General features: G+C 42.3%; 2 protein-coding genes across 4 annotated transcripts; one reads left to right on the top strand and one right to left on the bottom strand.

The window, feature by feature from the left end:
• The first annotated feature begins 4 nt into the window (after positions 1-4).
• Positions 5-14,978, top strand: LOC113164537 (IgM protease). Its single transcript, XM_026363877.1, has 11 exons — positions 5-294; positions 1,872-2,151; positions 2,841-3,446; positions 4,688-4,882; positions 5,210-5,518; positions 6,150-6,196; positions 6,386-6,492; positions 6,603-6,746; positions 7,722-7,853; positions 9,552-9,821; positions 10,679-14,978. Exons 2-11 carry the CDS (start codon positions 2,000-2,002, stop codon positions 10,886-10,888), a joined length of 2,172 nt encoding a protein of 723 aa, XP_026219662.1. The 5' UTR covers positions 5-294; positions 1,872-1,999; the 3' UTR covers positions 10,889-14,978.
• Positions 14,246-27,983, bottom strand: ankha (ANKH inorganic pyrophosphate transport regulator a). Of its 3 annotated transcripts, XM_026363879.1 has the most exons (13): positions 22,525-23,147; positions 21,324-21,540; positions 21,017-21,135; positions 20,687-20,770; positions 20,431-20,601; positions 20,210-20,344; positions 19,499-19,591; positions 19,320-19,412; positions 16,898-17,027; positions 16,652-16,775; positions 16,331-16,430; positions 15,489-15,633; positions 14,246-15,255 (listed from the first exon to the last, which is right to left on the bottom strand). In XM_026363879.1, the coding sequence occupies exons 1-12, from the start codon at positions 22,618-22,620 to the stop codon at positions 15,508-15,510; spliced, it is 1,488 nt and encodes a 495-aa protein (XP_026219664.1). In that variant the 5' UTR covers positions 22,621-23,147; the 3' UTR covers positions 14,246-15,255; positions 15,489-15,507. The 3 variants fall into 3 exon arrangements, with proteins under 3 accessions (XP_026219664.1, XP_026219665.1, XP_026219663.1); XM_026363880.1 differs by lacking the exon at positions 22,525-23,147 and adding an exon at positions 27,638-27,983 and having other exon boundaries at positions 14,246-15,633; XM_026363878.1 differs by having other exon boundaries at positions 14,246-15,633.

Genomic DNA, 27,983 nt, shown 5'->3' with positions numbered 1-27,983 from the left:
GGACCCCGCTGCTCCGGTTATGCTAGGAGTACGTGCCTCCAGATGTTCCGCAAAAAAACACTTTAAATACCTGGTATTTAATAAATGTATAGTATTACACGATAAAGGTACAGTCAGAAGACGAAGTGACCACTGTGACCGCAGTCTTTCTCATGAGCGGCGTTCACTATTCATTGGCTCATGTTTGTGTTTAAGTTCACCACAGCTAGCAGGCGTGCTAACTTGTTTTTCAGCTAACCAAAAGTGAAACAGGAACTGAAGCTAATAGTTGCTCCTCAATAAAACTCAACCAAGGTACGTGTCTGTCATCATTTCGGGTTAATAATGCAGCGGCAGGAGAGTGTGCGGTGTGAAATGTGCTGTCATTCTTGCATTGTTACACTAACAATATCTCTATTGCTATAATTTAGGCTAATTTTAAGTAGCTAGCTTAATGTTATTATGTGGCGCATTGTAATAACGTAGAAGGGATTTTAGCCATATTGATCATAATAAATGCTTTAATCAGACATTATCACCTTCTGTACACTGTATTAGCTGCTTCTAAAAATTGTTCCTACGTACTTTAAACAGGGTCCCAAATATTGTGGTTAAAACCTTCCGCACAATGTAATAGCTGCTATGTTGAATCAGAATCACAGTTATCCAAATCTGTGACTCAGTTTTCTTACTGTGGAAGCACCTTTATCGGTAACACCTATGATAATATATAATGTGCTATTCATTTGTAGCATTTGTAGTGGCAGCTGGAGCTGCTTTTTCTTCTTACACAGCATGCATAATAGTATTTTTATGTAGAGTTGCAGATTTGACTGCTGTGTGCAAGTTGCAAAATGCAATATGGTTCTGTTTAGATGTGTATTTCTTCTGTATAATTCTATATTATCTTCTGAATGTGTATTACATTATACATTCATTCTTCGTGCTTATTGGTGTTTTGGGTCATTGTTCTGTTGTACGAGCTATGACATGAAAGTGAGACAGGGCTCTCGAACAACAAGCAATTTCTTTCTCTCTCCAGAATTCCTTGATCATTTTTTGGTTTCATTGTGCCCTGCGCAGATTGCAGGGCATGCGGCAGAGCCCCTCCATAACTGAGTCTCCATGTTTCAAAGAGTTATTTTCTTTAAAAGCAAAATTTTTTCTGCAATCAAAAAGCTGCCACTGTGTTTCTCCTGTCCAGCAGATATTTCTCCCAGAAGTAATGGGACTTTTCAATTTCCTAATTGAAGTAAATTCTTTATGTTTCCTTTCATTTTTCCCCAAGTCCCCTTCCATAGACCCCACTTTCATTCATAAAGTGATGCATCTGTTGTATCTTGATGTTGTTGCTCAGCTTGTGTTTTTTTCTCCTTCATTTAGACTGTGTGCAACTCAGGGGAGGTTGGTTATAGTCCCATTTATCTTAAACATTATTTCAACAGCTTTGTCACAGGAACAGCTGCTTAGATATCGTCTTGTAGTCTTTACTTTGACCTAGTGGCAGTTATTTCTTTCTTATCTCCTCAGGCCACTCCTTTCTTCTCTGTTTAGTGCACTGCTCACAGTGATACCCAATAACACAATGAGGACCTTTCTCCATTAAACCTTTTTGAATATTTGCACAAATAACTGTGAACACCTTAGAATATTAGTGTTTTTGAGAAAGAGCTTTTAAGAAAGAATGGAGCAACGTCTTATTGAGGTCATTCACTTTCAGCCACATCTATAGGAGACAGTCTGAACCCTGTGACAGGATTTGGTGTAAAATTTAAATGTTTTATCACACTCCAAATGTCTGAATCATTTACTGAGTATGTTTTACATTTTGTCTTTATGGATCAACTTTATCACAATTCATAAAAAAAAAAGTTTTTTTCTGACTTTTACAGAAGAGTCACCATGGACTCCTAAAATCCTCAGGCTTCAGCGATCATCAGGTCGCTTGCAGTTGTTTTGGCTCAGAGGTGACTTTTCAGTCTGCAACCTGTCTGTTCCCCGAGCAAGAGGGAGCGAGCTGATGGGGGCCATTTGCTGTCGTGCTGAGAGTCCCTGTGGCAGTGCGGAGGAAAGAAGTGGTCTTCTGACAGATGAGTCAAAGGCCAAGGTGCCCACAGGAGAAACAGTTGTGGTGGGCACTTGTGGTCCTGAAAGAGACGAGGATGATATGAGGTGAGACAGTGGCACGTAGCACTGTGTGTTGGCAGGGAGTCCAGCAAAAAATCCTGAACTTTCTATGTAGCTTCATACAAGTGGCAACACCCATTTAAATTAGCACCAGGGACTTTATGGCTCATATTCCAAATGTCCCCATTAGTTGTTTTTTTTCTTTCAGATTACCGAACCAAACGATGATAAGAAATGTTAAAAGTGACTCAGTAAAAAAAAGTATAAAACATTTTCAGCTATGTTTAAATGTTTTAATTTCGGCAATATTGGATTTAAACTGTATTTTTAAACAGAAATTAGACACACTCAGGATGACACACCAACTGTAACTTTGAGATTTCCCCAGAAGGTTAGCGTAGGTTTATGTGACCAAATAATGGAGAAATATACTGTGTTGAGGTTACAAATGGGACTAGGGGACTTCCATCCAGAGCTCTTAAAAGGTTTCAGGAAGACAGAAATGTATCATTGAACACACTAATTGTAGGTTTTCCCCAGAACCTACATTATAGAAATCTTCCTGAAAATGTGTTTATGTGGTCACATTTGTACTCATGAAAAAGCCCAACATAGCACACTCTACTCAAAATAAGACGGTGAACTGAGCAGTGAGGGTTTTGATTTGGTTATTTAAGGTTGTTTTTGTTGTGTTATTGTGACATTACTCATTCTATCTGTCTTGTGTCTTTAAGGAAAACACCTGATGAGCCCAAGAAGAAAGATGAACTTGTGCAGCATAGTCATGAGAATGGAGAGATAGAGTCCAATAACACTCATGAGAATGGACCCCTGCAGAAGGAAAGCATTCAAACAGCTTCTCCTGACAGAGGGTCTGAAGACAAAGAAAAGTCCACCAGAGCACAAGATGAAGATTCAAAGGAACCTTCAAGTGACAGCGGACAAACTGAACATCTGCAATGCACTTTAAACCTCCAGCAGAAACTTCACGCTGCAGCTCGTTGGGATTTGAAAACAACAACTGATGTGCCAAAAGAAGAAAATCCAGACTCAGCACAGGACAGAATCCCAGATGGCATCTCGCTAACAGCCGGGGCAGTCTGGCCTGAAAGGCCTTCCCATACTGAGACAACCACAACAAGAGAGCACATTACAGAGAGCACTACTCATGATAATGATGAGGAAGCAGGCTCCAAAGTTACCAATGACAATGCTGTAGCTGAGCCATCGGGGGAGGATTTTCAAGAAGCACCAAACAAAACGCAGCTTGCCACAGCTGAATGTCAGGTGTCGTCCAGCACTGTGGTCAGTCAGGAGATCGGTGAAGAGGCTCAAAGCTCGTAAGTCACATGGCAAGACAAGCTGCTGTTTCAGTTTTCATCATTGTTTTAGATGTTTGTAACAGAGATGCATTTATTGGTTAAATTAAAATATATGTTTATGGCTCCAGATATCAGCAAAACAAAAGTCCCTGATGTCAGATTTTGTTTGATGGTGTGTTAAACAATATAGAACAGAGCATCCTTTGTAAAAGATGCCCCAATTGTAAAGTAAACAAAAATATTGGAACGTGTGACTGACAGGTGTTTCTTGTTACCCAGATGTGTCCTATATAACAATAACTAGCTCTAAATAAGTACTCTTGGTTTTGGATTTGGGTTTACCTGTAAAGACATTTTTATGTTATAAAAAGATAAGCAACCTTAAAAACCAGGTAGCTCTCTATGAGAGAAAAGTAAGCCACTTTGAACCTGATGAGAGGGAGAAACAATGAGAGGCAAAGAACAACATGACTCAACAGTCAACTTTGTTCAGATAAAGAAACAAACCACTGGTGTGGTGAGCACATACAACAAAGCCAACGAAAACAACAGAGCTGACACGAACCTGGAGAGCTTGAAGAAACCTCAAACTAACAGCATGCATCACCAACATCCTCAAAGCAGTGTGGTTCCAATTCACCTGCGTGGTTAAATTTCGTTACCAAATGGAAAGGCCCAATAGAGGAAAAAAATTTCTCATCTGCTGAAGCACATGGAGTCGTCTTGCAACTGGTATGTAGCAGTCACAGGTCATAGCTCTGCTCAACACTTACAATTAACATTTTTGTTAAATACCATCAAATAAAAGCTGATAGTCTGAACTTTGGTCTCATGCACATGTTTTGTTCTTGAACCCTCAAGTCTTCAGTGTACAGCAAAAACAAATGATCTCTGACATGGACAATAACGGTACAGAAACAACATCTCTTAGCTATTCTTACATTTACATTTATTTTTACCAGAGAACTCGGTCATAGTATTTACTTGTATATTATACAATAGCTGCTTTTTTGACTTAGTTTGCAGTCTTAAAGTCCTTTCAATGATTTCCCTTTACATGTCTGCAGTTCTGTAAAGCGATTCAAAATCAAGTAACAAATCAGGACATCTACAACTGTGTTTATAGGATTTATTTTGCTTTACATGATGTGTAAAGTATCAAAAACAGCTTTAGAAAACACACAATGTATCAGTGTGGTATATTGTTAGAGGCCCTGCTACAGTTGTCACTTGTTCTCATCTTATCGTCTTGTGTCTAGAGCTGTGGCAGAGGATTTAAACAATGGGAGCTCTGAAGAATCCAAGCAGGTCGGTGCTGAAGACTTAAAAAGCCACGATGTCCCTGTGTCTTCTGGATCAGAGCCTGTGAGACGCAGCCACTGTGGTGAGAAACGAGACTCTGTCAGCTCTGTCAGTGAGCCAGAGACCACAGTTCCAGTAGACGCCAGTGAAAGGTCAGTGGGTTCAGAGTTATCAAAACAAGACACTTGTTTACAAGAACTGTGTACCTTTGTTTTTGATGGTCTCATTGTGGCCACCAGAGGGTGTAGACACACCACAGCTTGTTGTTTTAGTATTCTTGTAAGACCCTCCCCTTGTGTTTTGCACTGTACTCCTCCACTATTCTTACAGCTTCAAAATGTAAAAGATGTTTCAGAACATAAAATGTCATAAGTGACACATTTAGTGTAATACTGTCATAGTATCAGTTTTATACTTAAATCAGAACCCTTTGATTCTTTATAGTAAAGGAAAATTTAAAAAACATGTCCTCCCTCCAGCTTAAAGTCCAGTCAGGATGCAGAGCCAAATCCTGAGTGTGCAGCCACAAGCTTGAAGGAGGTCACTTCCTTAGAGAACATCAAACAGGATACTGGGGAGAAAATGGTGCTGAAAGTGCAGGACAAAGATGCAGATGTTTCCAAAGCAAATGAGGACGATGTACTGAAGAAGGAGGAGGCAGACAGCACTTACTCAGACGCCGAGATTCAGGATGTGGTTGGAAAAGACGAGCAGCTCGTAGGGAGCAGTGGTGTCAGGGCAGAAGTTGTGACGGAAAACAAAGATGCTGAAGATGAACTGGGAAAGAGGTGAGTAAAGATAATTTGTGGGTTTTCTTTTTCAGAATCAAACATCATGTGTTCCCCGTTTTCTTCAGTCAAAGATGTTGACGTAGGACACACAACAGGGGGAAGCTATTTAAAACTGTGCATTGTTGACATTGTAATTTTTTTATCTTTGGAATATACTTCAATTGTTCAACAGAGACAGTGCTAAAAAAGTTTATTACTGAGTTGCAGGGTGAAATTTTCTTTTATTTTATTGTAAAAGTGTTTTTAAAACGTCAACAAATATGACAGAAAGGGGAATACCATAATTTTGTACATCCTATAGCGGTGTATGTTAATGATATGTACTGGTGGCATATAGAGGAGAGGACCAGACTGTGGAACAAGGAAGGTAATGCTGGAGAAATATTCTCTGTTAGAAATCTGGCTGCAGCATTTATATTTACAGCCACAGATTTATGGGATTGACTCAAACGTCAGTACCAGTGTTCATGGTAATGAAGGAACCGGTCACCCAGTAACAATCAGTGAGCCACTCGTTGGCACAGAGGAGTACGAAATGTCACAAGATACAAAGGAAATATGTCGTAAAAAGGTTAATTCGCTGTTGGCAGTTATTGACAATAAGAGTGTGTTTTATTTTTCCTTTCAGTGAGGAAGACCTGTACAGAGGGGCTGAGGAGCTGTCAACATCACAGAGTAATAAACCACCATCCATCGTTTGTGTCAGAAACTACATCAGTGCATCTAGATCACACAGCTATAACATTAAATGGCATGGGGGATTTTAAACAACACTACTTTGTCTGTTTTGTCTTGTTGAACATGAACAATGGTCATTTTGTTTTACCCATCCTATCATTTTTTCTGTCTTTTTATCTTACTCAGTTTTAAAGGTAGAGGACAGACACAGTTTGGCCCCGGCGGTGGATATTTTGTCCTACAGCGAGAGAGAGTGGAAAGGAAACACTGCCAAAAGTGCTCTCATTAGAAAGGTCAGTGCTCCTGGGAAGAAATGCTTCAGATTAAAGCCTGTGGTTGTTTTTAATTATTACACATTAATGACTTGAGAGACTTCCTGTGGTGTCGCTGTGTGTTGCTGCAGGGTTATAAAGAGATGTCCCAAAGGTTTGGCAGCTTGAGAAGAGTGAGGGGGGACAACTACTGTGCACTCAGAGCCACGCTGTTCCAGGTGCTCAGCCACAGCACCCAGCTGCCCGCGTGGCTGCAGGAGGAAGACATTACTATGGTAAATGCTCATATGAGTTGACCACTGGCCCAGCGCTGTGTTCCTGGACAGCAGGAAGTTTACAGCAAAAGCGGAGACAGATTTACCACTTAAAGTACTTTTTGAAACAATAGGTCCTCAGCTTCAAGCACAGCTCGACAAAAGCAGACTTTATTTCAAGCTCATGACTCAAACTAGCCATTACACGCCTCCCCTCATTGAGCTCTCATATTTTTCAATCGTATGTTAACTCAGTATGTAGAAAACACAGTCAGTCATAGTCAGTTGATCAATTTCTAGGTAACTTGATTTTAAATTACTGTCTTTAGTTAAAGGTGGAGTCCCTGCCTCTGGTGAGAGATTGTTGATATTTCAACTGAACAGCCAAACAAATACTCCCCTTCCTTACTTGTTCTTTCAGTAACTACACCCCCTTGTCTTAAGTTAAATCTGTGACACAGGCCAGCACAAATCGTAACCCATCTGTGTCTTGAAATTGAGCAAAAATATGCAACAGCTAAATATTTTCTGTTTATTAATAACAAAAGCCAAATCACAAAGTAACCCCATCACTCCTTATGACACAATCTCACTTTGAAATCACTCCAGAAAATGGTGTAACGCATGTAACGTTGGTTGAGCAACTGTGAACTTTACCATAAATTCTGACACCAAAAAGATGCTGTCAGAGTAACATGTAATGTCAGACATGCAAATAACAGCAACTAACATTCTCATTTTTTGGCTACAAAAAATACTTCCCCCTCTAAACTCTTTAAACACACACTTGGCAGACGTGCTAAGACTAGTTATGGTTGGTGGGCTGTGATTAGGTTAAGCAAACTGCCAATTACATGTGATTATTAGAGCATAGAAAAGATACAAAAAGATACCGAAGGAAAGACCAGCTTGTCTAATGTCTGTGTTTTTAATGTTTCAGCTACTGTCAACACAGCTGATCTTACATCTCACCCTTTCAGTTCTTTGTGTTTACAGCTTCCGAAGCAACTTGAGGCTCAGGAAGGGCTGATAAGTCAGTGGACATTTCCTGGAGAATGCCTCCAGGGAGGTGGGACAGGAGATGCCACCCAGCAGCTAAAAGGCTACATGGAGCTTCTCCAAAATACGGTACAGGCTGCAAATCTGCTACAAGCCATAGACCTATTTTTATGCCATGCATTGACACTGAGGTTATTGATATTCCATAGAGCATATCACAGACTTTAGCTGTGATTGCCACCATATGTTATAGGGAGGCGGTTTTCTAAATGCTGCTTCATCCCTCAAGCCTTTTTTCCCTGTGTGTCATTAACACAGCGTGGCAAAGCTCTAAGGGATTGGAGGGAGAGATGGACCCTCAGGCTTAAAGAAACCACTCCAAATGTTTAAAGCAAAATGCCTCTTGTCTATAAGGTCTGTGAGGCCCTGAGAAGAATTTATGATGGGTCACTGCCACTTATGGCTTGTGAGGAATCCTGGTGTTTACTGCACACACGTTTTTTTAAAAGTCAACCTGTTATTTTATGAGAGGTGACTGTGTGCTGGTTCTGTGTCTGACAGTGTAGATTATATTGCGTGTAGTGTTACATGGAGGTTTTCTGTAGTGGACAAAATTAACTTGGAAAAAAAACTCCTTAAAAAAATAATAACCCTCATATAAATACCAGTTTGGTGAAGGTGATTCGTCTTTTTTTACATCTCTATTGGCCATTGTACTGCATCTAAATAACTGGAAAGATTTGTCAAAAAGACTGAAAAAAATGTGTTTAGACAGAAACTGCAGTTTTTGTCTAAATGTATGACGTGAATCAATACACCGCCTTCACTTTGTAAAAGTTCAATGCTTTAAAATTAAAACCTTGGGGTTCCCCAGTGTCCAACTGGTTTTAGGGAGGAGGTGGGCCGTGCCATTCAGTAAATGTTTGTTTATATTGTTGTTTTTTAACTGCAGGTGAAATAATCCAAGCAGCAGAGACCGACTGGCTGTTTGACTGTAGTGAGTGTGGGCACAGTGACAGAAGTTAGTGTCAGTGAAATGTTCATTAAACACTGTTTAATTTGTGACTTTGTAGACTGATGCCGTTAGCCCACTAGCCATGTTGACAACTTCTGCAGGTTATATTTACAACTACACCCATGCTATGTCCTGTCTCCTTTTGTCCACAACATGAGTAAATATCTCCAAGCAGATTTTGGTCTGACTTTGCATTCAGTACACATGTCTAAGCAATACCTAGAAAAATATGTCAAAATGAAATTTACGGCAGTGTTAAGTACACAATTCATCACATGATGCAGTATAGTAAATTATCTTAAACGTCATAATTCTCCCAGAACAGTTATAACATAACACAATAAATCAACAACATACTAACAAATTATTAATAATTTGGAATGATTCTGAATGACTGTGCTAAAAAACTAAATACAATCAGTAATCAATAAGAAAAAAAAGAAGAAAAGGAAAATACTTTTTGACTTTTTGTACCTTTGGTTTCTTTTGTATCTGGGGAAACAAATTGTTTAAATGACCACGTCGCTTTTCCCCTAGCTCCACTGTCATGATGGACATGGGGAGTGAATAGATTTCATTACAGAGAAATCTGTTGATTTCCATAAAGTTATTATTTGGTTAGGCTAAAACAGTTATTGAACAAACAATGAAAAGTTCTTGTGACACATCAGATGTGTTGTTTAATTAATCTGGGAATTTATCATGATCCACACGTCTGTGAAGATAAAATCAGTCAAGCTTGAGTTAATCGTCAAAGTAAAAATGACTTGAGTGCTTGACTTGTATCAGAATCGTCACTGCTTTCCCCACAGTGGCAGGCAGCAGTGGACTGTTCCTCTGCTGTGGAGCGGCAGCTGCTTTGCGAGCGAGTGTTTCAGGGTGGGGATGAGGAGCTCGGGCTGCTGGAGGCACTCAAGCTGCTGATGCTGGGCAGAGCGGTGGAGCTGCACAGCTGCATGCAGGGCGGCGGAGACGTCCCCCTCTTCTGCTGGCTGCTGTTTGCTCGAGACTCATCCGACTGCCCGCGCTCCTTTCTCTCCAACCACCTGAGCCACGTGGGCCTCAGCGCTGGACTGGAACAGGTAGGAGAAACCAACCACCACCACACGTGCTCATGTCTGAGGTCATGTTTATCTGAGGTACAATTCTAAACAAACACAATATATTTCAACAAAGAAAACAAAAAGCAGTATATGCTTTGTGTCAATATTGGCCACACTATTCAAATATTCAGTGTAAGCGTCAGTTAGAAAAGGTATGTAGGCCCATAGGCTAAAAAGCATAAAGCTAACTCGAACCAGACTGGAGGGGTGAGTTACATCTTTAAGTCCTACGATCAAGACTTGGTTGTTTGCGCAAACGTCGAAATGGTTAAATAGTAATCTCAGAGGTAAGATAATCATCGGTTACACAACATGGTTTAGTTCCTGTGGATACTCTCACTACAAGTTGGTGGTGAAACAAAAGAATGATCCAAAGTTACACAGCTACAGGAAAAGCGCTTTCGAGAAACTGAACTTATGACAGATACGAAAATCGGATGCTGCTCGGATTCTCACCCTTTTGAACACAGCAATACATATTTGCTGCATAAATTGTTGTCAAGCTTGTTAAAAAAACAACAACAACAACAATCGATGTTCGATGTCATGGCACCTGAACTGTAAAACATGCTGCTGCTTGTGCTGTTGCTGTAATGTGTTTGCATCATGAGCCCTGGAGCTGAGGAGGTTTCAGAAAGGACAAGCTGCCGAGTGATTTATTATTTCCATCCTTTTAATTAAAGCTTTGCCAGCGAGTTGTTCCATAGAAACCCACCCACAGATATCATGTGCTTTAGCAGCTGATTAAACATTTTGTTGTTTGATGAAGTATGCTTTTCAATCTGAGGTCCTCTATAACCGTGCAATTATCTAACTGCTTTGTGCTTCTGGTGTAGGTGGAGATGTTTCTGTTGGGCTACGCCTTGCAGTGCACCATTCAAGTTTACAGACTGTACAAGGCTGACACGGAGGAGTTTGTCACCTACTACCCAGACGACCACAAGGACGAGTGGCCGTCCGTGTGCCTCGTCACAGAGGACGATCGCCACTACAATGTGCCAGTGGTAGAAGCTGCAGAACTACACAAGGAGCTCAACACAAGCTGACTGCCACTGCAGGGAAATCTCCTGCCATCCAAACAAAACACTGCTCAGGTCGATCAAGATGAATAGAGACACACAAATTAAAGGAATAGCTCGACATTTTGGGAAACCACAGCATCAGCATGGCTGATATAAAGCCACGGCTAATGAGCTGACTTTATCTTTTAACACTGAAAGTGGTGGATGTGTCAAATGGTACAAGATATATACATGTTCATCCATGTTTTATCTTGTGGTTTGGTTGTGGGTTTTTTTGTATTTCTTGGCAGGAGACTCCCTTGTGTCACTGTGACGTTAAACAGACATGACATAACATGTTAATCAGTGAGTTGTTGGATTTTATTACCTTTGGACAGAGTCATCCCAGCTGTTTTGTCCTGTTTCCAGTGTTAATGATAAGCTGAGCTACAGTAACCGCTGGCTGGTTCACATTTACAGCACAGCAATGGGAGTGATATCAATCTTCAAATTTAACTCTCCCTAAGAAGCCCTCTGTACTTCCCAAAATGTTCGGTATGTCCTTTGAAGATTATGCTGATTTGAGACCCTGTACAAGGAGTGGTTTACACACTTTTGTACACACTGTACTGTACAAAGAGTTTTCTATTTGGATACGTGACCATACAGTGATGCTTAAAAGATGGTAAACCCTTAAGAAATTCCTCAGTTTCAGCGTAAATGTCCTAAGCAGAAGTTCTAAAACTCAATAAAGGGCACCTGATTACACAAATGAGACCAAAAAATGAGATCAAAGACTTTATAATATATTTATTCATTGATTTGTTAATTTACATTTGCTAAAATTATGCAAACCTCTAGAAATATCAGTTTGTTTGAAGAGTAGTAGACGGTCAGTGGCGTGACAATGTGAGGCTATGACTGATTTAAAGAAGAGAATTCTGGGTCTTCACTATAAAAGTCTGACCTTGTGTCTTAGCTCAACCAAAGGAGATGTGTGAAGACCTTAGAAGAACAGTTGTTGATGTTGGCAAGGCTGGAAATGGTTATAAAATAATTTTTTTTAAGATCTTGAACTCAACTTGTTGACTGTCAGGTAGATTATTCAACAGCACTGTTTCCCTCCTCAAGGTTGATCGACAAAGATAACACCAAGAGCAAGGGGTGTAACAGTCCTGGAAAAAAAGTATTACCTAGGACAGTAAAGGCCTCTATTGCCGTGTCTAATATCAGTATCCATGAGTCTACCATCAGGAAAACTGTGAACAACAGTGGTGTGCATGGCAGAGCTTCAAGGAGGAAGCTGCTTCAGCTCTTCAAAAAGATCTTGTCTGCACTAAAACCCACGCAGATAAGCCAAAAGACTATTGGAAGAATTTCTGGGTAAGACCGAAGTAGAACTTTGTGGCATGAATGAAAAGTGTAGTGTTTGGCAACAACCAAAATCTGAACTCCAGCATGAGAACCTCATCCTATTTGTGAAACATGGTGGTGGCAGCATCATGATTTGAGCCCGTTGTGCTGCAGCTGAACCAGGACGGCTGGCCGTCATTGATGGAACTATAAACACTAGAGGAAAATGTCAAAGTGTCCATTTGTGAACTAAAACATAAGAGAAAGTGGATCGTGCAGTAATAACAACCCTAAACACACAAGTCGTTCTACCAGTTGAAGCAGAAGCAATTTAAGTTGTGACCTTAACACATATTCAATATGGGATAATTTCACACATTGAAATATTGTCTCATTTGTTTAATCTGTGTCCTTTTATCCAGCTTTAGGACTTGCTGATCATATTTAAGCTGAACTAGAGACAGTCCCAATGGGTTCAAGCACTACTGTGTATGTGCATGTAAAATTGCAGGATCATCTCAGTTAGGTCTAAATGATAATGCAGGGTGTCATTTTCAGTTTTAGATGGGAAAATTGAGCCCACGTCTTCTGAGCAATCCTTTTAACGTTGTATTGTTTTCCCTATGAAATCCATCAAAACAGTGGAGCTGCCAACAACACCACAACACTTAGTGTTTACACTGGAATCTGGGCACTTTGATTTGTGTATTAATTTATTCTTTTTTGTGTTTAAAGAATGCAGTTTAAATGGACAATGACTGTCATACGTGAAACTGCTGATTTTGTCCATGAAGGTTTTTATCAGGTTTAACGACGGCTCACCCCACATGTCGATCGGACGACTTCGCAGCCTGGGTCAGAGGCGTGATGTGTGATGATCTGTGTGGGTTTGTTTGCGACTGTGTGTGTCAAACTCAATGTGTAACATGTTGCCTTTAACCAAGCATTTCAGAATGGGGAGGAAAAATGTGCCAATGTTGCTGTAAACACCGGCAACAGTGCCAACACCAGCCGCTGGATTCAGTTAGAAAAGGCTCGCTTGGTTCTCTGTTGCCTTAGAAATAATGCACAATAAGAATGAGTGTTGGTTATTGGTGAAACGGGCCCATTTCTGTGCCCTGATGCCAGAGCAGGTGATGGTGAAAAGAAAACATTGATTATGCCACTTGTTCTTGCACTCTCAGATTTTTGGACGGCATTTAAATAAAATGGAGGTACAGTTTTTGAAAAAGTGGTTGTGTAAAAAGTTTTTGAACAACAATTTTGAATTTCAGTCCCCCACAGACGTTACGTTTTTGCAAAAAAAAAATGTGGAATGTAAATTTGTTTGTGAATTACTATTTATTGCATTTCTATTAACAGAAACAACACCACATAAAATTGCCAGTTTACTAGGTGCACTTAGTTTATTAACTAATTCAGTCTAATTCAGCTGTCCTGTAATAACTTCTCCCTTCATAAAAGTTCTTTGAGGATGTAGTTAGGGGCACTGTTATATTTGTTATGATATTTTACTGACACGTTTCTATTAAATTGTTCAATAATGAGAGGAAATAAGTAAAAAAAGATTAAAGAAACATCTGTGTGAGTAACAACACAGTTCAGTCGCAGCATAAGCTTTAGAAAGACTAAAGGTGATTGATTCATCTTGTTTTTTAAATATTAAAATTAGCAGAATTGGATCTTCTTGATTCGTCTTTGTTACGATTTCAGTGCCAATTGTCCTGTTGAGCTTTTATGTTTCGATAAGTGAGACTATCACAACATTATCTCCTTTATAGAGGAGGATTTATTACGAGGCAGTTTTTTCAGCTGCATCAACTGTGTACTTAATAAACTGGAAACTGAGTGTACATGTTCACACAAAGCCCACATCATCTTCAAAACATGAAATATTCCCTTATTTGGTGTAATAACAATGCTGTGGTCATTTCTGTATTTTGCCCCCTTATCAAATGTGCAAGCTCAGTGTGTCGCAAAGGGCAGAGTTACTGGGCTTTAATATGGTCGTAAGACATACAATAATAAATACAACCAGAGAGTAAAGACTTAATAATAAAGCAATTTATTTGCCAAATAAGAATGCCTATACAGTATATACAGTACATATGACAGTCTGAATACTACCAGAAAAACGTGTGGCAAAACAAAAGTAGATTGACTCCCAGACTGCATGGAAAGTGAACAATCACAACTGTATTCAGTAACACACGTGATGATAGAGCGGCTCCTCCGAGTACTCAGACCCCTTCACTTTTTGCACACTTTGTTTTACACAGTGGCTCAGCCTCTCAAGGACAAGCCTTGACTGTCCTTGAGTGGCTGAGCCAAGGCCCAAACCTCACAGACCGACTGTGGAGACCTAAAAGTCCCACTTCACACACACACACACACACACACTTCTGATCTGACGGAGCCTGAGAAGATCCGTCAGGATCAAAACCCATACGAGAGGCTCGTAGAGACTAAGAAGAGTCAAAGCTGTAATTCATTTCCATTAAATATAGAAATAAGGGTCTAGATACGTCTAGAGAAACTAGAGATAAAAATTTTGGTTTTTAAAATATCAGAAATTTATTATAACACAATTTCATGTTGTCACTATAGGTTACTGTGAGTAGGCAAAATGCAATTTTATCAATTTAAAATTTTATTTCCAACACAAAGTGCACACAAAGGGGAAGGGTCTGAATAATTTCTGAAGCGACTATAGCGAGGGATTCCTGATCCCTCTGGTCAATTAAATATACACAATGCATTACCCTATATAAAAAAAAAACAATAATCTGTACACCATTGGATGTAAAATACGATTGCACAACCCAACAAGTCCCACAACGTGTCTACACTGGAATTCAAGCAAGGCGTTGCTCTTAATCTTGATAAAATAACATAAAATAATGTACTATGTAATTTGGCAACTCCACTACCACTGCACAGATGTTTCATTGCTGCTGCTGAGGAGGAAACGTTCTCCTGTGTCGATTTCCCTTGTTAACCAGTAAACACATGACAGTGGTTAATACACCCGCCGATGTGATGATGCCAAACTGTGAGAACTGTTGAAAAGGTCAGAAGACAAAGGTATTTACACAGATGGATGAACATTGGTACGTGCATGGCTTTCTTTACAGTGTGCGTTTTAATGGTGTGGAGGTCGGCGTGAAGACGACCTCGTCACTGACAGTTCAGTTGTGTTGAGAGAACCTCCGAAACCAAACCATACTCGGGTCCCCTCTCTGCTCCAGCGCCGTCTCCTCTTCAGCAAAGTTTGAAATCAAGTCGGCGTTACCTTCTCCTGCTGTCAGAGTTCACTCCTGCTCCTCCTCCTCCTGCAGCTCCTCGATGGCGTCCATCTGAGTCCTGGAGCACACCTCGCTCATCGGGGCAGAGTCCACTCCCTCCACCACCAGCTCGTTGGACATCTCATTGTTTCTCTGCAGAAAACATGACCGAACTCATTACAAACTGGAAACACATATTAGAACATTTCACTTGTGCTATGAGCTGAACCTAACTTCAACTTACACGGTGATACACAATCAATCCAGAGGAAACAAAATCAGCTTAGCGGAGCTTAAATGAACACCTTATATTGTAATGTCTTTATGGAAACGGTGTGTGAAGCAGCAATGAGTGGTCATACAGGGGTTATCAGGATGCTTCTGCTATTTCAAACTTGAATTAAATTAGTGAGCTTTAGAGATGCTGGAAAGATGATGAATTTGTTCAACTGTTTCCCCCTGCTCACAGGTCTTCATGTAAACTCAGTCTAACAAGTCTGTAGCTGCAGCTTTGTGTTGAACATGCAGACATGGAACCGGTGTTGATCTCGTTTCTTTAAAAAAGAAACTTAGAAATGACTCTGGAGTCTGTGAGTCACGCTGTTCTTTTGTCTCCAGCTCTGAAATCAAGAACTGAATAGAAAGCACAATAAAGGAGAATAACAGACTCTAGACACTTAATTAAGGGTTTTAGTGGGACTTTTCTTGACTGAATTACATCTGCGTTCAAACTTAACAGGCTGATTATATGAGCCACACCTGGATTAAAGCAGCTGCTGGTAGGACGTACAAAAAGCAGAGCAAGGTGTGTTCTTTTATATTTGCAGTGAACTTCACTCGGTTTTCTCACCTGTTGCCGGTAAACATAGCACGCTGCTATGGCAACCATTGTCGACTCCCCAACAAAACCGGCCAGGAGGGATCCGACCCCGAGCGTGGCCCCATGAACCCTGAAATGCAATTAAAGTAAGATTTTAGTTGCTTTTGCCTTTCACACACATTTGTAGAAGAGAGAGTGAATTTATTTTCTACTCCTGCTCCTGTTTCAGATTTTCCAGAATAAAAAACTGGACCACAACAACGCACAATGTCGAAATAACCAACACAGCGAGCCTGAGTCACTCCGCTGACCTCTGCGACCCTGTCACTGCTCTCTGAAGTGTTGACTTACCCCATATAAGGCAGCACAACTAGACTGGTGATGAGGACAATGATGCGGAGAACCGAGCTGGGGGCCAGCACAAAGGTCTTTTTCAGGGTCATGAGCCATCCAGTCAAATGAGCCCGAACAGTCACTGCAAACACACAAAGTGGAAACATCACCCCACTGGTCTGAGCTACGCCCGGTTAAAGCCACAGCAGGAAGGAAAATCCAGCTGCAGACTGATGCTGACAAACATCCAGTGGGGCGTCTTACCTGGCAGCGGAAAAAAGGAGAATATTCGGAGGGGGACCACACACAGCTCAGCAAAAGCATAGTCCACTCCAATGACATCAACCAGGATCTTCTCCGACACATGTGGAGTCCAAAACACCACAAAGCAAAGCTGGACACAGAACGAACAAAAGCAAATTCATTTCTGAGTTATAATAATAGAGTTCTCATTGGTTTTCATGAGTTCATTAACTCAGGAGGGTTTCGATTGAGTGTGGGCCTTTGAAGCCGACATAAAACAAGCGAGACACAATGATATTGTTTTAGAAACAAAGCATCTCGGAGCTCTCGCTGTACGGCTGCATCACAAACCACCGTTTGTCTAGAGATCATTTCTCCGCACTTCAACACGCGGGACAAGCGTCAGGTGCACTGGAGATCCATACAGGTGTTCCACTCAGCTGATGTCTGGGTGTTTTGATGTTTACTGTCACCACTTCCTTTGTTGTTGTGTGTTGTGTGTGACTTTTACATACATCAGCTGCTAAATGTACAGCAGGCTGCAAACACTTAAAAGTGTAAGATGAGGCGTCTCTGACGTGTCGTGACGTTTGCTGCACTGACTGACTGACTGACTCTCTCTGTGGTGCTAATGCAATTTCAGATATGAGCAACTTTCAGCTGTGTGACATCCGGCTGTTAGCACTTAACATTTAAATAATGATAAACTCAATGAGCCCCTGAGTTATTTGTGTAAAGACCTGTGAGTCTACTTTTACTAGTCCACATTTCGATGGACAATAACTAGCCTTTCTCTCACCGTGTCTCCTCTGGACTGCACTGAATTTACTGCGTACAGTATGCTGCTTTAGTACAAAATGATTTTATGCTGTCATCACTGAGCCACAGACCTGGAGAGGTGAAAGGATCACATCGATGAAGGCCCGACAGCATCTCTCTCCTCTTTAAGAATGACATTTTTCCGGTTTAGCAGAAAATGACGAATTGCACAAAAGTCGCAGAGGTGGTTTTGTGGTTTTTTGATTCCCTGAACCAAAACCTAAGAATAGATTTCTTGTAACTGGTGATTTCATTAATTATTACCTTCCCATCTAAGATCATTTAAGCAGGATGGAGGCACACTAGAATGAATTTGCACGGTTTAAACCAAACCGTAGACTCCCCTGACTCAGCTGTGGCTTCTCTCAGCTAGGTGAGCCATCCACACTCACTGCCTCGACATCAAAGTCTGTTTTCATAGGACAAAATTATTCATTACAGACTATTACTCATTTCCCTTCTTGAACACGCTTAGTCTTTCTCCTCTGCTGTTGTTGTTCTGTTGTCTTTCTGTCATCTGAACTCAGAACAAGCCCGGGCCTGAGGGCTGTCAGCTCGTTTTTTTTTTTCCACTAACACTGCTATAGGTCATTCCTATCAACCTGCTGTGCCGTGCTGAACACAGTCTCGCATATAAGACATGTTGACAGCTCTGGGATTCCACATCTGGTGTGCCATTCTTCTCCTCCTCCTCCTCCTTCTCCTCAAAGGCCCAACCTTGGCCACAAACTTCCTGTTTTTCTCATTCAAGCTGTTAGGATAACTTTCTGGAGCTGAGGCTCCACTTAAAGGCTTCGCTCAACAGAATTCGCTTTGTATCATTCAATTAACAGTGTAAAGTCTTAAAAACTGCCTGTTTCTCTCATCTACAGTGGATCTCCAGTCACAGCGATAAACAGAAGCCAGGGATCTCCGTTCCACTCTGGAAGCAGACACGATCAGAGATACTGGGTCAGAGTGTTTCTGCAGACGTGCTGCCATAACTATACAAACATTTTGCAGCAAAACAAAAACACTCAGCAGCAGCAGCAGCAGCACACATAATATGACTGCAACACTCGTGAACAGAATCCTACGCCTTTGAGGGGCTTTAGGAATGTGTTAACTGATACGTTTTATGAGGATGCCTATTTTAACAAGCTCTTAAAGGTTGGGTTAGGGGTTACAGTGCCTCCTCTCTAATCCAAACGTGGCCCCCTCTGCCTCTGCAACCTGAAACCATGACAGAGCAAAACAGAAGTGCACTCAGCACACCTGCTGTGAACTGGAATCACATGGCTTTTGGCAATCACGTTTACAGATGACTAAGTGGAAAAGCACTGACAGCTATTCTCTCAGCAATCTGTGCAAAAATCATGTCAAGCATATATGGGAATAACACCAGACTGGTTATGTCAGTGTGCTGAACTCTGACCGACACTCTTTGTTCTAATATGAGATACAGTAGGAATTGCTGTCGTAAAGATAGCGACGTGCGTAACAGAAGCGGGCATTCGGACAGAATGCTTGTCACAGCCAAAGATGATGTCTGCCAGACAATCGAAAGCACAAACATATTACATTTTTAATTAAAATCTTAATATCTTTGTTAAAATAACCCCCCTCCCCCCCCCCCTCATCTTACCGTGAGTGACAGAGCCACACAGCAGAATGTAAACTTTTTAATATGCGACTTGGTGACGGGGCTGCTGGCGTTCAGCTTGTTGCTCGGGTTGTTCTGTTGGTGAGAGAAGAAGGCCGGTGACATAAACAACCTCCTGTGCCACATACAGTGGCCACTTCATGTAACACAGTCTGGTTTACCTTGTCGAAGGCGGGGTACACTGCTCTCAGCTCGGTCAACCACCCGTACGGCATGTGACCCACAGGGTATGTGGCTGTGAGCACTGCCACGGCCTGCAATGACAAAGACAGCTATAAGTCATCAGCCACCACTTCAGTGTTGAAAATACCACCGCACGCAGCTTAATTAAAGACAGGTGTCCAAACAGGAGCCGACATGAAAACAACACGGGTGTCTCTCACTTTCACAGCGGCGTGCGGTTTTTCACAAGTTTACGATTGGATAACAGCCTTGAGCTTGTTATTGTGTGCCCAACAACACTGGTCGGTGTCAGGCTTTACGCAGGGACAGCAGGGCCATGTAGGGATGTTTTCACTCAGTGTAATCATGCCCTGAGTCTCACATGAACATGGTGAATCACCCAAACCACTGGCAGCCAGTGCTGTCATTGATTTCCAGTTCATTCTGGTAAACAGCTTTGTATTGTCTCTAGTAGTTGGGGTCTCTGTAAGCCAGAAAGCTCCAGAGGGAGTTTGTTAGCATCTGGCAGTTCATCGGCAGTAACTTGAGGGGGGGAATCAGTCTGCTGGCTTCGCATACAGTAGCTGTGAAGTCTCTGTTAATGATTGGCTACATCAAACAGTAGCCCAAAGCTCTGCTGGCATGTTTAGCACTTTAATCAAACTTTAACGTGAAGCATGTTTGGCGAGTCTTAAGTTTGCTGTGTTCACCTCTGTAGCATCAGAGGTCCCCTTGAGGTCACGGGACACGAAGAGGTTGACGATGGGTCGACTGATGCGCTGAGTGGCCAGGATGAGGGCCAGGGGCCACCAGAAGCTCAGCATCTTTTTGATGGTGGCGTCGCCCTGCACGGACCAAGACCATAAGTCACTCTCGTTCTACGAAAGACGAAATTCAACCAACACCAGTGAGAAATAAAGGCGGCGCTTACCCCCACATCGAGCCCACTGGAGTCTGGGATGTTGTCGTGAATGTTACAGTAGTAACCCAAACCCACGATGCTAAAGCGAACCAAGGCACCCATGTACAGGGAGAGGATTGGGATGAGCAGAGGCTCCACACACTCCAGGTTGCTGTGGAGGAGAATGGCCACGAAAACAATCTGCGGGAAACAACAGAGATGATGAACAACCAGCAATCACAGATACAGAACTCTACAAATGTGTTATTAGTATTATTGTTGTTACCTGAGCTACAACATCAGAGATCGAAGCCGAGCCCACTATGACGCTGTACTTGTGCTTGAGAAGTATCCCTGCATGAATCCACGCCTTCACACAGAACAACCATACAGTTACTCCACAGACAGCAAGTTTCAAACAACAAACAAACAAACAAACCAAAAAAAACTCGATTTGCACCATTCTGGCTCAAACACAGCTGGATTTGACAGTTTGCTTTAAACCAGCATGAACAGAGGATTTAAACTCATCTATTTCTAGGTCAGGCAGATTTAAATCTACTCTTGCGTGTTAAAATGTATCACGTGGAATAATCCGGATGTGCTCCACACTCACCATCGCATCCAACAAAGGGAACGCAGCCAGGTATAAGAAAGCCCTTCTTGTCTTGTTCCCCACAGAGTCGTCCACATGGTGGAGCTTATTAATGATGTAGTATCCTAAATCTGTGTAAGCTATGGGAAAAGACACAAAACACAGGAAACCGCAGGTGAGCACAGCAGTTTTCACTGGTTTGAAGATAATAAAACTGTCAAAAGGTGCTAAAATGATGAAACTGTGGGTCTGCTACAGATGCCAGAAGCTTGCTGCGGTTCAGCCCAGCGTGTCATCATGTGTGCGCACAAACAACCCTTAAACACACCTATCAAGATATGCAAGGCGAAGGCGATGACCCCGGCCGCCACCATGCAGAACACCGCCTTCCTCCGGTCCCTCTTGCTGTTGACAAACACCAGGCCCACATTCTTGAAGTCGCTCATGGGTCCGGTGAAGAACTTCATCAGGGAGTAGGCCAGACCGTAGCTGGCCAGCATTTCAACTGCATCCTCTTTGACTGTGGCTATGCCCCTGTTGAGGGCCTGGGGAGGGAGAGGAAACAGAAGTTGGGTTTGGTAGCGTGAGCAGCCCACATGACCGTGACTTGGCCTAACTTTATCTCTGACCAGATGGCAATGGCTGCTCCACTGCAGCTCGTTACGAGTCTCAGTGAAATGAACCCCTACACGTCCTTTACAGGAGCAGTGACACGGACCTTTGGTTAGAGCAGCGCGTCGAGTGCTGTGATAATGTCTGGACGTGGAAGCACCCACAACACTGGATTACAGGACTATTTCCATTCAGAACTGCTACTAACAGCTGCCCCCTTTTCCACGGCTGGACTGTGCTATTTATACCAGCTAACAGAGGCATTACATAAGCTTAAGCCTTATCTCAAAGACTCCATGCTTTTCCCCCTCACACCCTACCTGACAGGTTTCACTTGGGAAAGGTTGGAAATGTCCAAACAGCAAAATGAGCACAGGAATGAGGAATGAGGAATGAAATCCCGGGTGTGTTACATGTGTGAGCATGATCCTCCATCATCATCATCATCATCATCATCCTCATCCTCACACACAAACAGGCCCCGGTTCACATATCAAATGACAAAACAGATGACAGGCAGGTGGAGTGGAGGTCGTCAGGGACAGGCTGGACACTGAGGGAGGGGGGGGTCTGATGACACAAGAGACGACGTTTGGTTTTTTTCTGTAATCTGGTCTAAACATCCCAGAATAAACCAGGGCCTCCATGAGGGTCCCCTCCTCTCCCTCCTCACTAACTAACGTGATCCCAGCCTAATGAAATCCTGTCCCCTCGGCTAACTGGGAGTCCAGCACGACCCCGTCCTCCCAAACCGAGGACATATCCGGTGTCCGACACTGATGCTCGGCCCCAGCCGCGGCTGACACCGACACACAGCCCGGCAGAGGCGACACAAACACGGCATCACATCCGCTAGCTGCTGCTGCTGCTGCTGCTAGCGGCTCCAGCTCCTGACCTACAGAGAAGACGGAGGTTACCTGTTCCCCGAGGTCGATGGCAACGTTGGTGATCGCCAAAGGCACCAGGAAGCGGAGGAGAGGCCAGTAAGGACTGAAGGATGGAAACTCCACCATAGTACAAGCCGGGGGGACCGAGCGACGGGCATCTGCCTCGGTCTTGATTGATTGAAAGGAAAATCAAGGATTGGCGGCTAGAAGGCGGCGGAAGCTCCGGGATTTCTAGCGGCGATGAGAGCTGAAGTCTGACGGCGGCAGGAGCCGGAGCTCCGGTGGCGGCGTCGATGCTGCTGCGCGGAGGCGAAGGTCAGAGCGGCGCATCTTCCACGCAAATCATCATCACGAAGGGTGGGGGTGTGTGTGTGTGTGTGAGGGGTGGGGGGGGGGGAACCGCAAGGTGACAGCAAACAGACAGCGCCGAGTGCGGGAGAAGAAGCGCCGAGTGCGGGAGAAGAAGCGCCGAGTGCGGGAGAAGCAGCGCCTCACGGTAACGCCGGCGGGTTTTTATACAGCAGCGCTGATCCTGGTTCTCCGGCTGCGCCTGTGCGCTGAGCTCTGCTCGGTGTGGACCCTCCCCGAGGATCAGCCCCCCGCTGCCCACACGTGGGTCTGGCGTCCCGGTGTGACATCATCACCACCGGCACGGCACGGCGCGGCGCGGCACGGCGCGGTGCGGTGGAGGTTTACACTAACCTCACGGCTCGTTTACATGTCGGTGTCGCGGGTTGAACATGTGAATGGATCCCGGTGCCGTGGTTAGTGTTTGAAAGAGGAAACACATGGAGCCAAATCACATAGTGAGAGCACTCTGGGTCAATTAGGTCAAGATCTTACAGAAATATAGAGAAAAAACAAGTTACACTAACAGTTGTCAGTATGAAACATTACATGACAAGCGTGTGTCCTGTCTCATACTAATAAACTCATCAAGACCTGATGGCAGAAGATAGTGAAATAGTGAAATAGTGAAATAGTGACCCCCAGTGGATAAAGCTGTCCCAAGCTATTTTCTACTTTTACTTACTAAAAGATTTTAAAGCAGGAGGACAGAGAGGGTCAAAGTAAAACAACATCTGTCCACTGTTTTGTCAGTTGTGACAGGTGATAAATTACCAAAGTGAAACTTTGTGAATCTGCGCCACAGACTGTGCCAAAAGTCTGTGTGTGTGTGTGTGTGTGTGTGTGTGTGTGTGTGTGAGAGAGAGAGAGAGAGATACCTGCATGCATGAGACACATTATGTAACACTTCTCATATTGAATGAGGGATTATTAAACCAGAGCTAACGTAAGAAAACTCCACTGTTCTAATAAATAAATATTTCCTGCTTCTTTAAATCTTTAGATGATATCAGTAGATCAACTAAGAACAAATATGTACATGCAAAGACAGATATAGTCATTTATGGGGAACAGAAACTAGTCAGTGATTGATTTAATCATGACATTGCATAATGTATGTTGTGCAACCTTTTTTTTTTTTTTTTGGTATCAAAGTCAACTTTTGCCCTTGAGAACTGTAGTTTGACCTTGAGTTAAGGTTTTATTTTTGTTCAGTTCTTTCAGTGATTTTAAGTGAAGACTCGAGGTGCACACGGTTACTCTGCAACCCTTTGTTCCCTGGCACACACTCGCCTGTTTTATGGTGTACAGTTAATCTGTGACCTGCAGGAGGGTGATACTGTTGCAGTGTCAGAGCTGTGAGTAAAGCCTAAGCAATGTTCAGTCAAAACACTAAGTTGTTTGTGCTACTGCCTGGAGCCCGAGCGAAGTTCAGCAATCATTTTAACATTTGACACCTTTTATTGTTAGACATACCTTTCCGTGACAGCTGTCACTGAAGTCAGGTGCTTACTAAGCCGCCTGGATCTGCAAGTGCACAAGCTAATTCTTTTTAACTGCGGGGATTGTTTCGTTGCATGTACGGCTAAATGTTCAAAGGTTTCCCAATAATAGAGGACGTTTCTTTTAAAAGTAAATTATTGACTTCTGCAATTGGGTTTTTGAGTAAACAGTTCAGTGCAGCGTCTGTCCAAGTGAGTGTGTAGATAACAGAGAGGGAGCGATGCCCAGATGGGACATGTCTGAGGCGTGTGTGTGTGTGTGCCGCAGCAGAAAGGACAACACAGCATCAAGCTGCCAAAGAAGGTGGCACAAGGATCTCGGGTATTTGCATGAACATTTTTGCAAGTTAAACCTTCCTGCACTTGCGTGTTTGTGAGTTTTTTCCTTGTTTTCCGTGTTCACGTTACCAGAAGACAGAAAGACTTCTTACAGTAGCAGTCGTCTCTTGTCACAACAATATAAGTACCTGTTTGTTGTTAACATTTCTTATTAAAGCCTGTTTGGGATTTTCACAGTGCTCTGACTCCAGCATGTCTGGCATTTGTCATTTGACAAACATTCAGATGGTATTTCATAACATGCTGATACTATTATAATACAGCTGAAGATTAGGAACCTAAACCTTGAAGTTCCTTTGCAAAAATGAGCTGCGAGAAAACGGTTTGGAATTTATCAGGGTGTAAAAATATGTTTACCGCAGATTTATTATAGAATGAAAAAAGAAATGTGAGGGGGGAGAGTGGTCAAATGAAATCCATTTAACTAAAAGTAAAAATAATATCACACCCAGCTTAAAGCAGGAAACAGTTCAAAATTATTCAAGTGCAGAATAAATAGTGTGTATGGGTAATTGTTTAATCTGTAAATGAAAACCACATGTAATGCTTGTGTATTGTGAGTTTTTGTATTCACCAGGGATTTCAGATGAAGATGTAATGAGCTCTCTAGTGGTCAATTAGCAGGTCAGCAGCTCCTAGAAATAAAACCTGCATAGGTAGTTCTCACTCCTCTCTTCACCTGCCACAATCATTTTAATAAAAATGTCATATTATTGGACACTGTCAGCACTGATATGACCATACATGATCCAAAATATTAGTCTTATGTTTGTTCTGTGCGTCTTTCCAGCAGTTCCAAGTGAAAAATTGCCTTTACTGTAACTGTGGTGCATTAACATCAAAGTTAATAATGAGTATTGTCCCTGAGTAATAAAATATATAAATGAAACCTATTAAATACATTCCTGTGTTTCTTCTGGTGTTCATGTCAGTTTTGGCATTCAGATTGTGTCTCTAACATAAAACAAAGTGCTGCCAAGTGTATAGGAATTTATTAAGATAACGATATACCAGGACTCAAACTGGGATGAAAACAAAACAGAAGCATCCGATGTCTGCCTGTCATCATTCATTATCCACGTTTGATCCAATCCTTTGACTTTCATGCAAGAAATGTTAACGTACAGAGCCTGGGCCTGAGACTGCTGCTTGATAATCCCGGCATGGTGGAAATTTATTGGTCGCATCTAAAACTGCAAGATTCACAGTGCAAACAGGAAAGAAAGCAGGTGAAACCCACACAACAATGATTTACTCCAAGCCGACACAACTGCGATGCACACCTCCTGTGTGAAACCATACATTTACTCAAACACTAATAATTACAGGATCACAGACTTTAAAACAATTCACTGCATTTGATCCTAGTCTCAGTCCCCCCCCTCACCTTTCAGAGCGTCACTGAGGTACAGCCTAGAGGTTTCTTGCTGACTTGAGGAGTTACACCGGCTATGCCTGGCTAAAAAGCAACGTTTCACCACCCCGTCTGGTTTAAAGTTTCAAGTGTGTTTGTGGTTGAGTGCGATCATAAGTGCTCTGTTGCACCTGTAAACACACCCAGCAGAACTGTTATGGGAAAGTACACCTGTGCATCAGTACTGCAAGGTGATAAGGTGCATTAACCAGCGGTGGTCAGCAAAAACACAGGATGTTAAATTATTAACTTAGACAGCAACACAGACTGTGTCTTATGAATAGATCATCACCCTAAAAACATTTACTTTACTGAGCTCACACAATGTAATGTGCAGCTGACACTAACATGTTGACACTTAGAAGGCATAATGTTTACCATGTTTAATATATTAATATAACCTGTTAGCAGTAGCAATAGCACATAGTGATTCAAATCAGTGATGCATTAATGAGAATGTACCTGTGTACACACTGCTGTGACATGTTTTTAATCTAATAATTATAAATTGAATCACTCCATGTACTGCTGCATGTGGATGTCACACAGGGGATCATTAAAGTCTTATCATTATACTGTATTTTGTATTTTGTGGTACTATTACTGTATCACACTGCCTCTCAAGTGTAGTGAAGTATAAATAATGACATACTTTATTGATCCCCTTGGGGAAATGGTGGTTGGACAGCTGCCAGACAGTACATATCAGCGCTACTATGGGGTTTTGGTGTCTTGTCCAAGGACACCTCTACAGGTAACTAGGAGGAACCAGTTACCTGTAGAGAATCAAACCCCTAACCCTGGGGTTAGGGGTTTGATTCAACTGCTCTACCAACGGAGTTACTGCCGCCCCAAAGTGGCAGAAATTGGAAATACCCATAAAAGTAAAGTACAAACATTGTACTTAAGGACAGTACTTAAATAAATGTACTTAGATCCTAATAATTAGCACAAAGTACAAATAGCAGCTGAGTTTGTTTTATCAACCAAAGTACTAGACAAAGTATTTTGTCTGGAGAGGATATGAGGATTCATAAGGATATGCACATTTGAACAACATGTCATAGCAGTCGATCCAATAATTGTGGAGACTTTAACTGAAAACCATTACTGTTGACTTGCTAGTGGCACTAAATGAAGTCAAGGGGTCACCGAGAACTGTCTAGTCACCGTGAATTTCACTACATTTCACGTCAAATAGCTGGTGAGAGATTTGAATCAACAAAGAGCCTGCTGAGCTGCGTGCCGTGAATTAAAAACTCCACTTCTGTCCCTTTTCCACTGACAGAATGTTTCCAACTTTGCCAACATATTTATATCCAGGCACAGATTTAGCTTCAAATAAAGCAGCTGATGCTGAGCTGTCACTTTAGCAGTGGAGCATGTTGATGCATGTTAGTCATGCACTGAACCGCAGACAGAGGAAGTAGCAGTTGTTTGACAAAAGATACTTTGAGATAGGCAAACAATGTGTGCACAGTCACTCATTCACCTTGAATGCTACCTTACAAGAAAATAAGGCTGAACACCACCTACTCACATTCCAGCTGTTCTTCCTCATGTTCCACAAAGCCGGTTTATGTTCTCTGCAGAATATGGATCATCAGATGCACTTCTACAGAACAAATTGCCATAATAAAACAACTCAAACAATCCACATTCAGGAGGATAGACCATCTCAAGACGATGGATGTGCTGTATATTCCCTCTCTTCTTTCCTCAGTTACATTTTCTGCTCCACGCTCTTTTGTCTTAAACCGTCCTCTCTCCTCCAGGTTTTGGATTTAAGGTCAACATCTTGCGACTTTTGGCTCTTATCGTGGACCCCAAACAAAAAAACAGGCAAGATCAAAAAACCCCAGAGCTGACATTCTCCTCCCACCAAT

The sequence above is a fragment of the Anabas testudineus genome, chromosome 2 (assembly GCF_900324465.2).
Source record: "Anabas testudineus chromosome 2, fAnaTes1.2, whole genome shotgun sequence".
Lineage (NCBI taxonomy): Eukaryota > Metazoa > Chordata > Actinopteri > Anabantiformes > Anabantidae > Anabas > Anabas testudineus.
This window is presented reverse-complemented; position numbering and strand designations above follow the sequence as displayed.

What these genes read in the sequence shown, in the direction of transcription:
- LOC113164537 (XM_026363877.1), top strand. Translation starts at nt 2,000, where the DNA reads ATGGGGGCCATTTGCTGTCGTGCTGAGAGTCCCTGTGGCAGTGCGGAG. An exon ending in AGAGACGAGGATGATATGAG is followed by an intron (nt 2,152 to 2,840) that starts GTGAGACAGTGG and finishes TGTGTCTTTAAG; the next exon opens with GAAAACACCTGATGAGCCCA. An exon ending in GGAGCTGTCAACATCACAGA is followed by an intron (nt 6,197 to 6,385) that starts GTAATAAACCAC and finishes TATCTTACTCAG; the next exon opens with TTTTAAAGGTAGAGGACAGA.
- ankha (XM_026363878.1), bottom strand. Translation starts at nt 22,620, where the DNA reads ATGGTGGAGTTTCCATCCTTCAGTCCTTACTGGCCTCTCCTCCGCTTC. An exon ending in GTTGTGCTGCCTTATATGGG is followed by an intron (nt 16,431 to 16,651) that starts GTAAGTCAACAC and finishes ATTGCATTTCAG; the next exon opens with GGTTCATGGGGCCACGCTCG. An exon ending in GCTATGTTTACCGGCAACAG is followed by an intron (nt 15,634 to 16,330) that starts GTGAGAAAACCG and finishes TGTTTTCTGCAG; the next exon opens with AGAAACAATGAGATGTCCAA.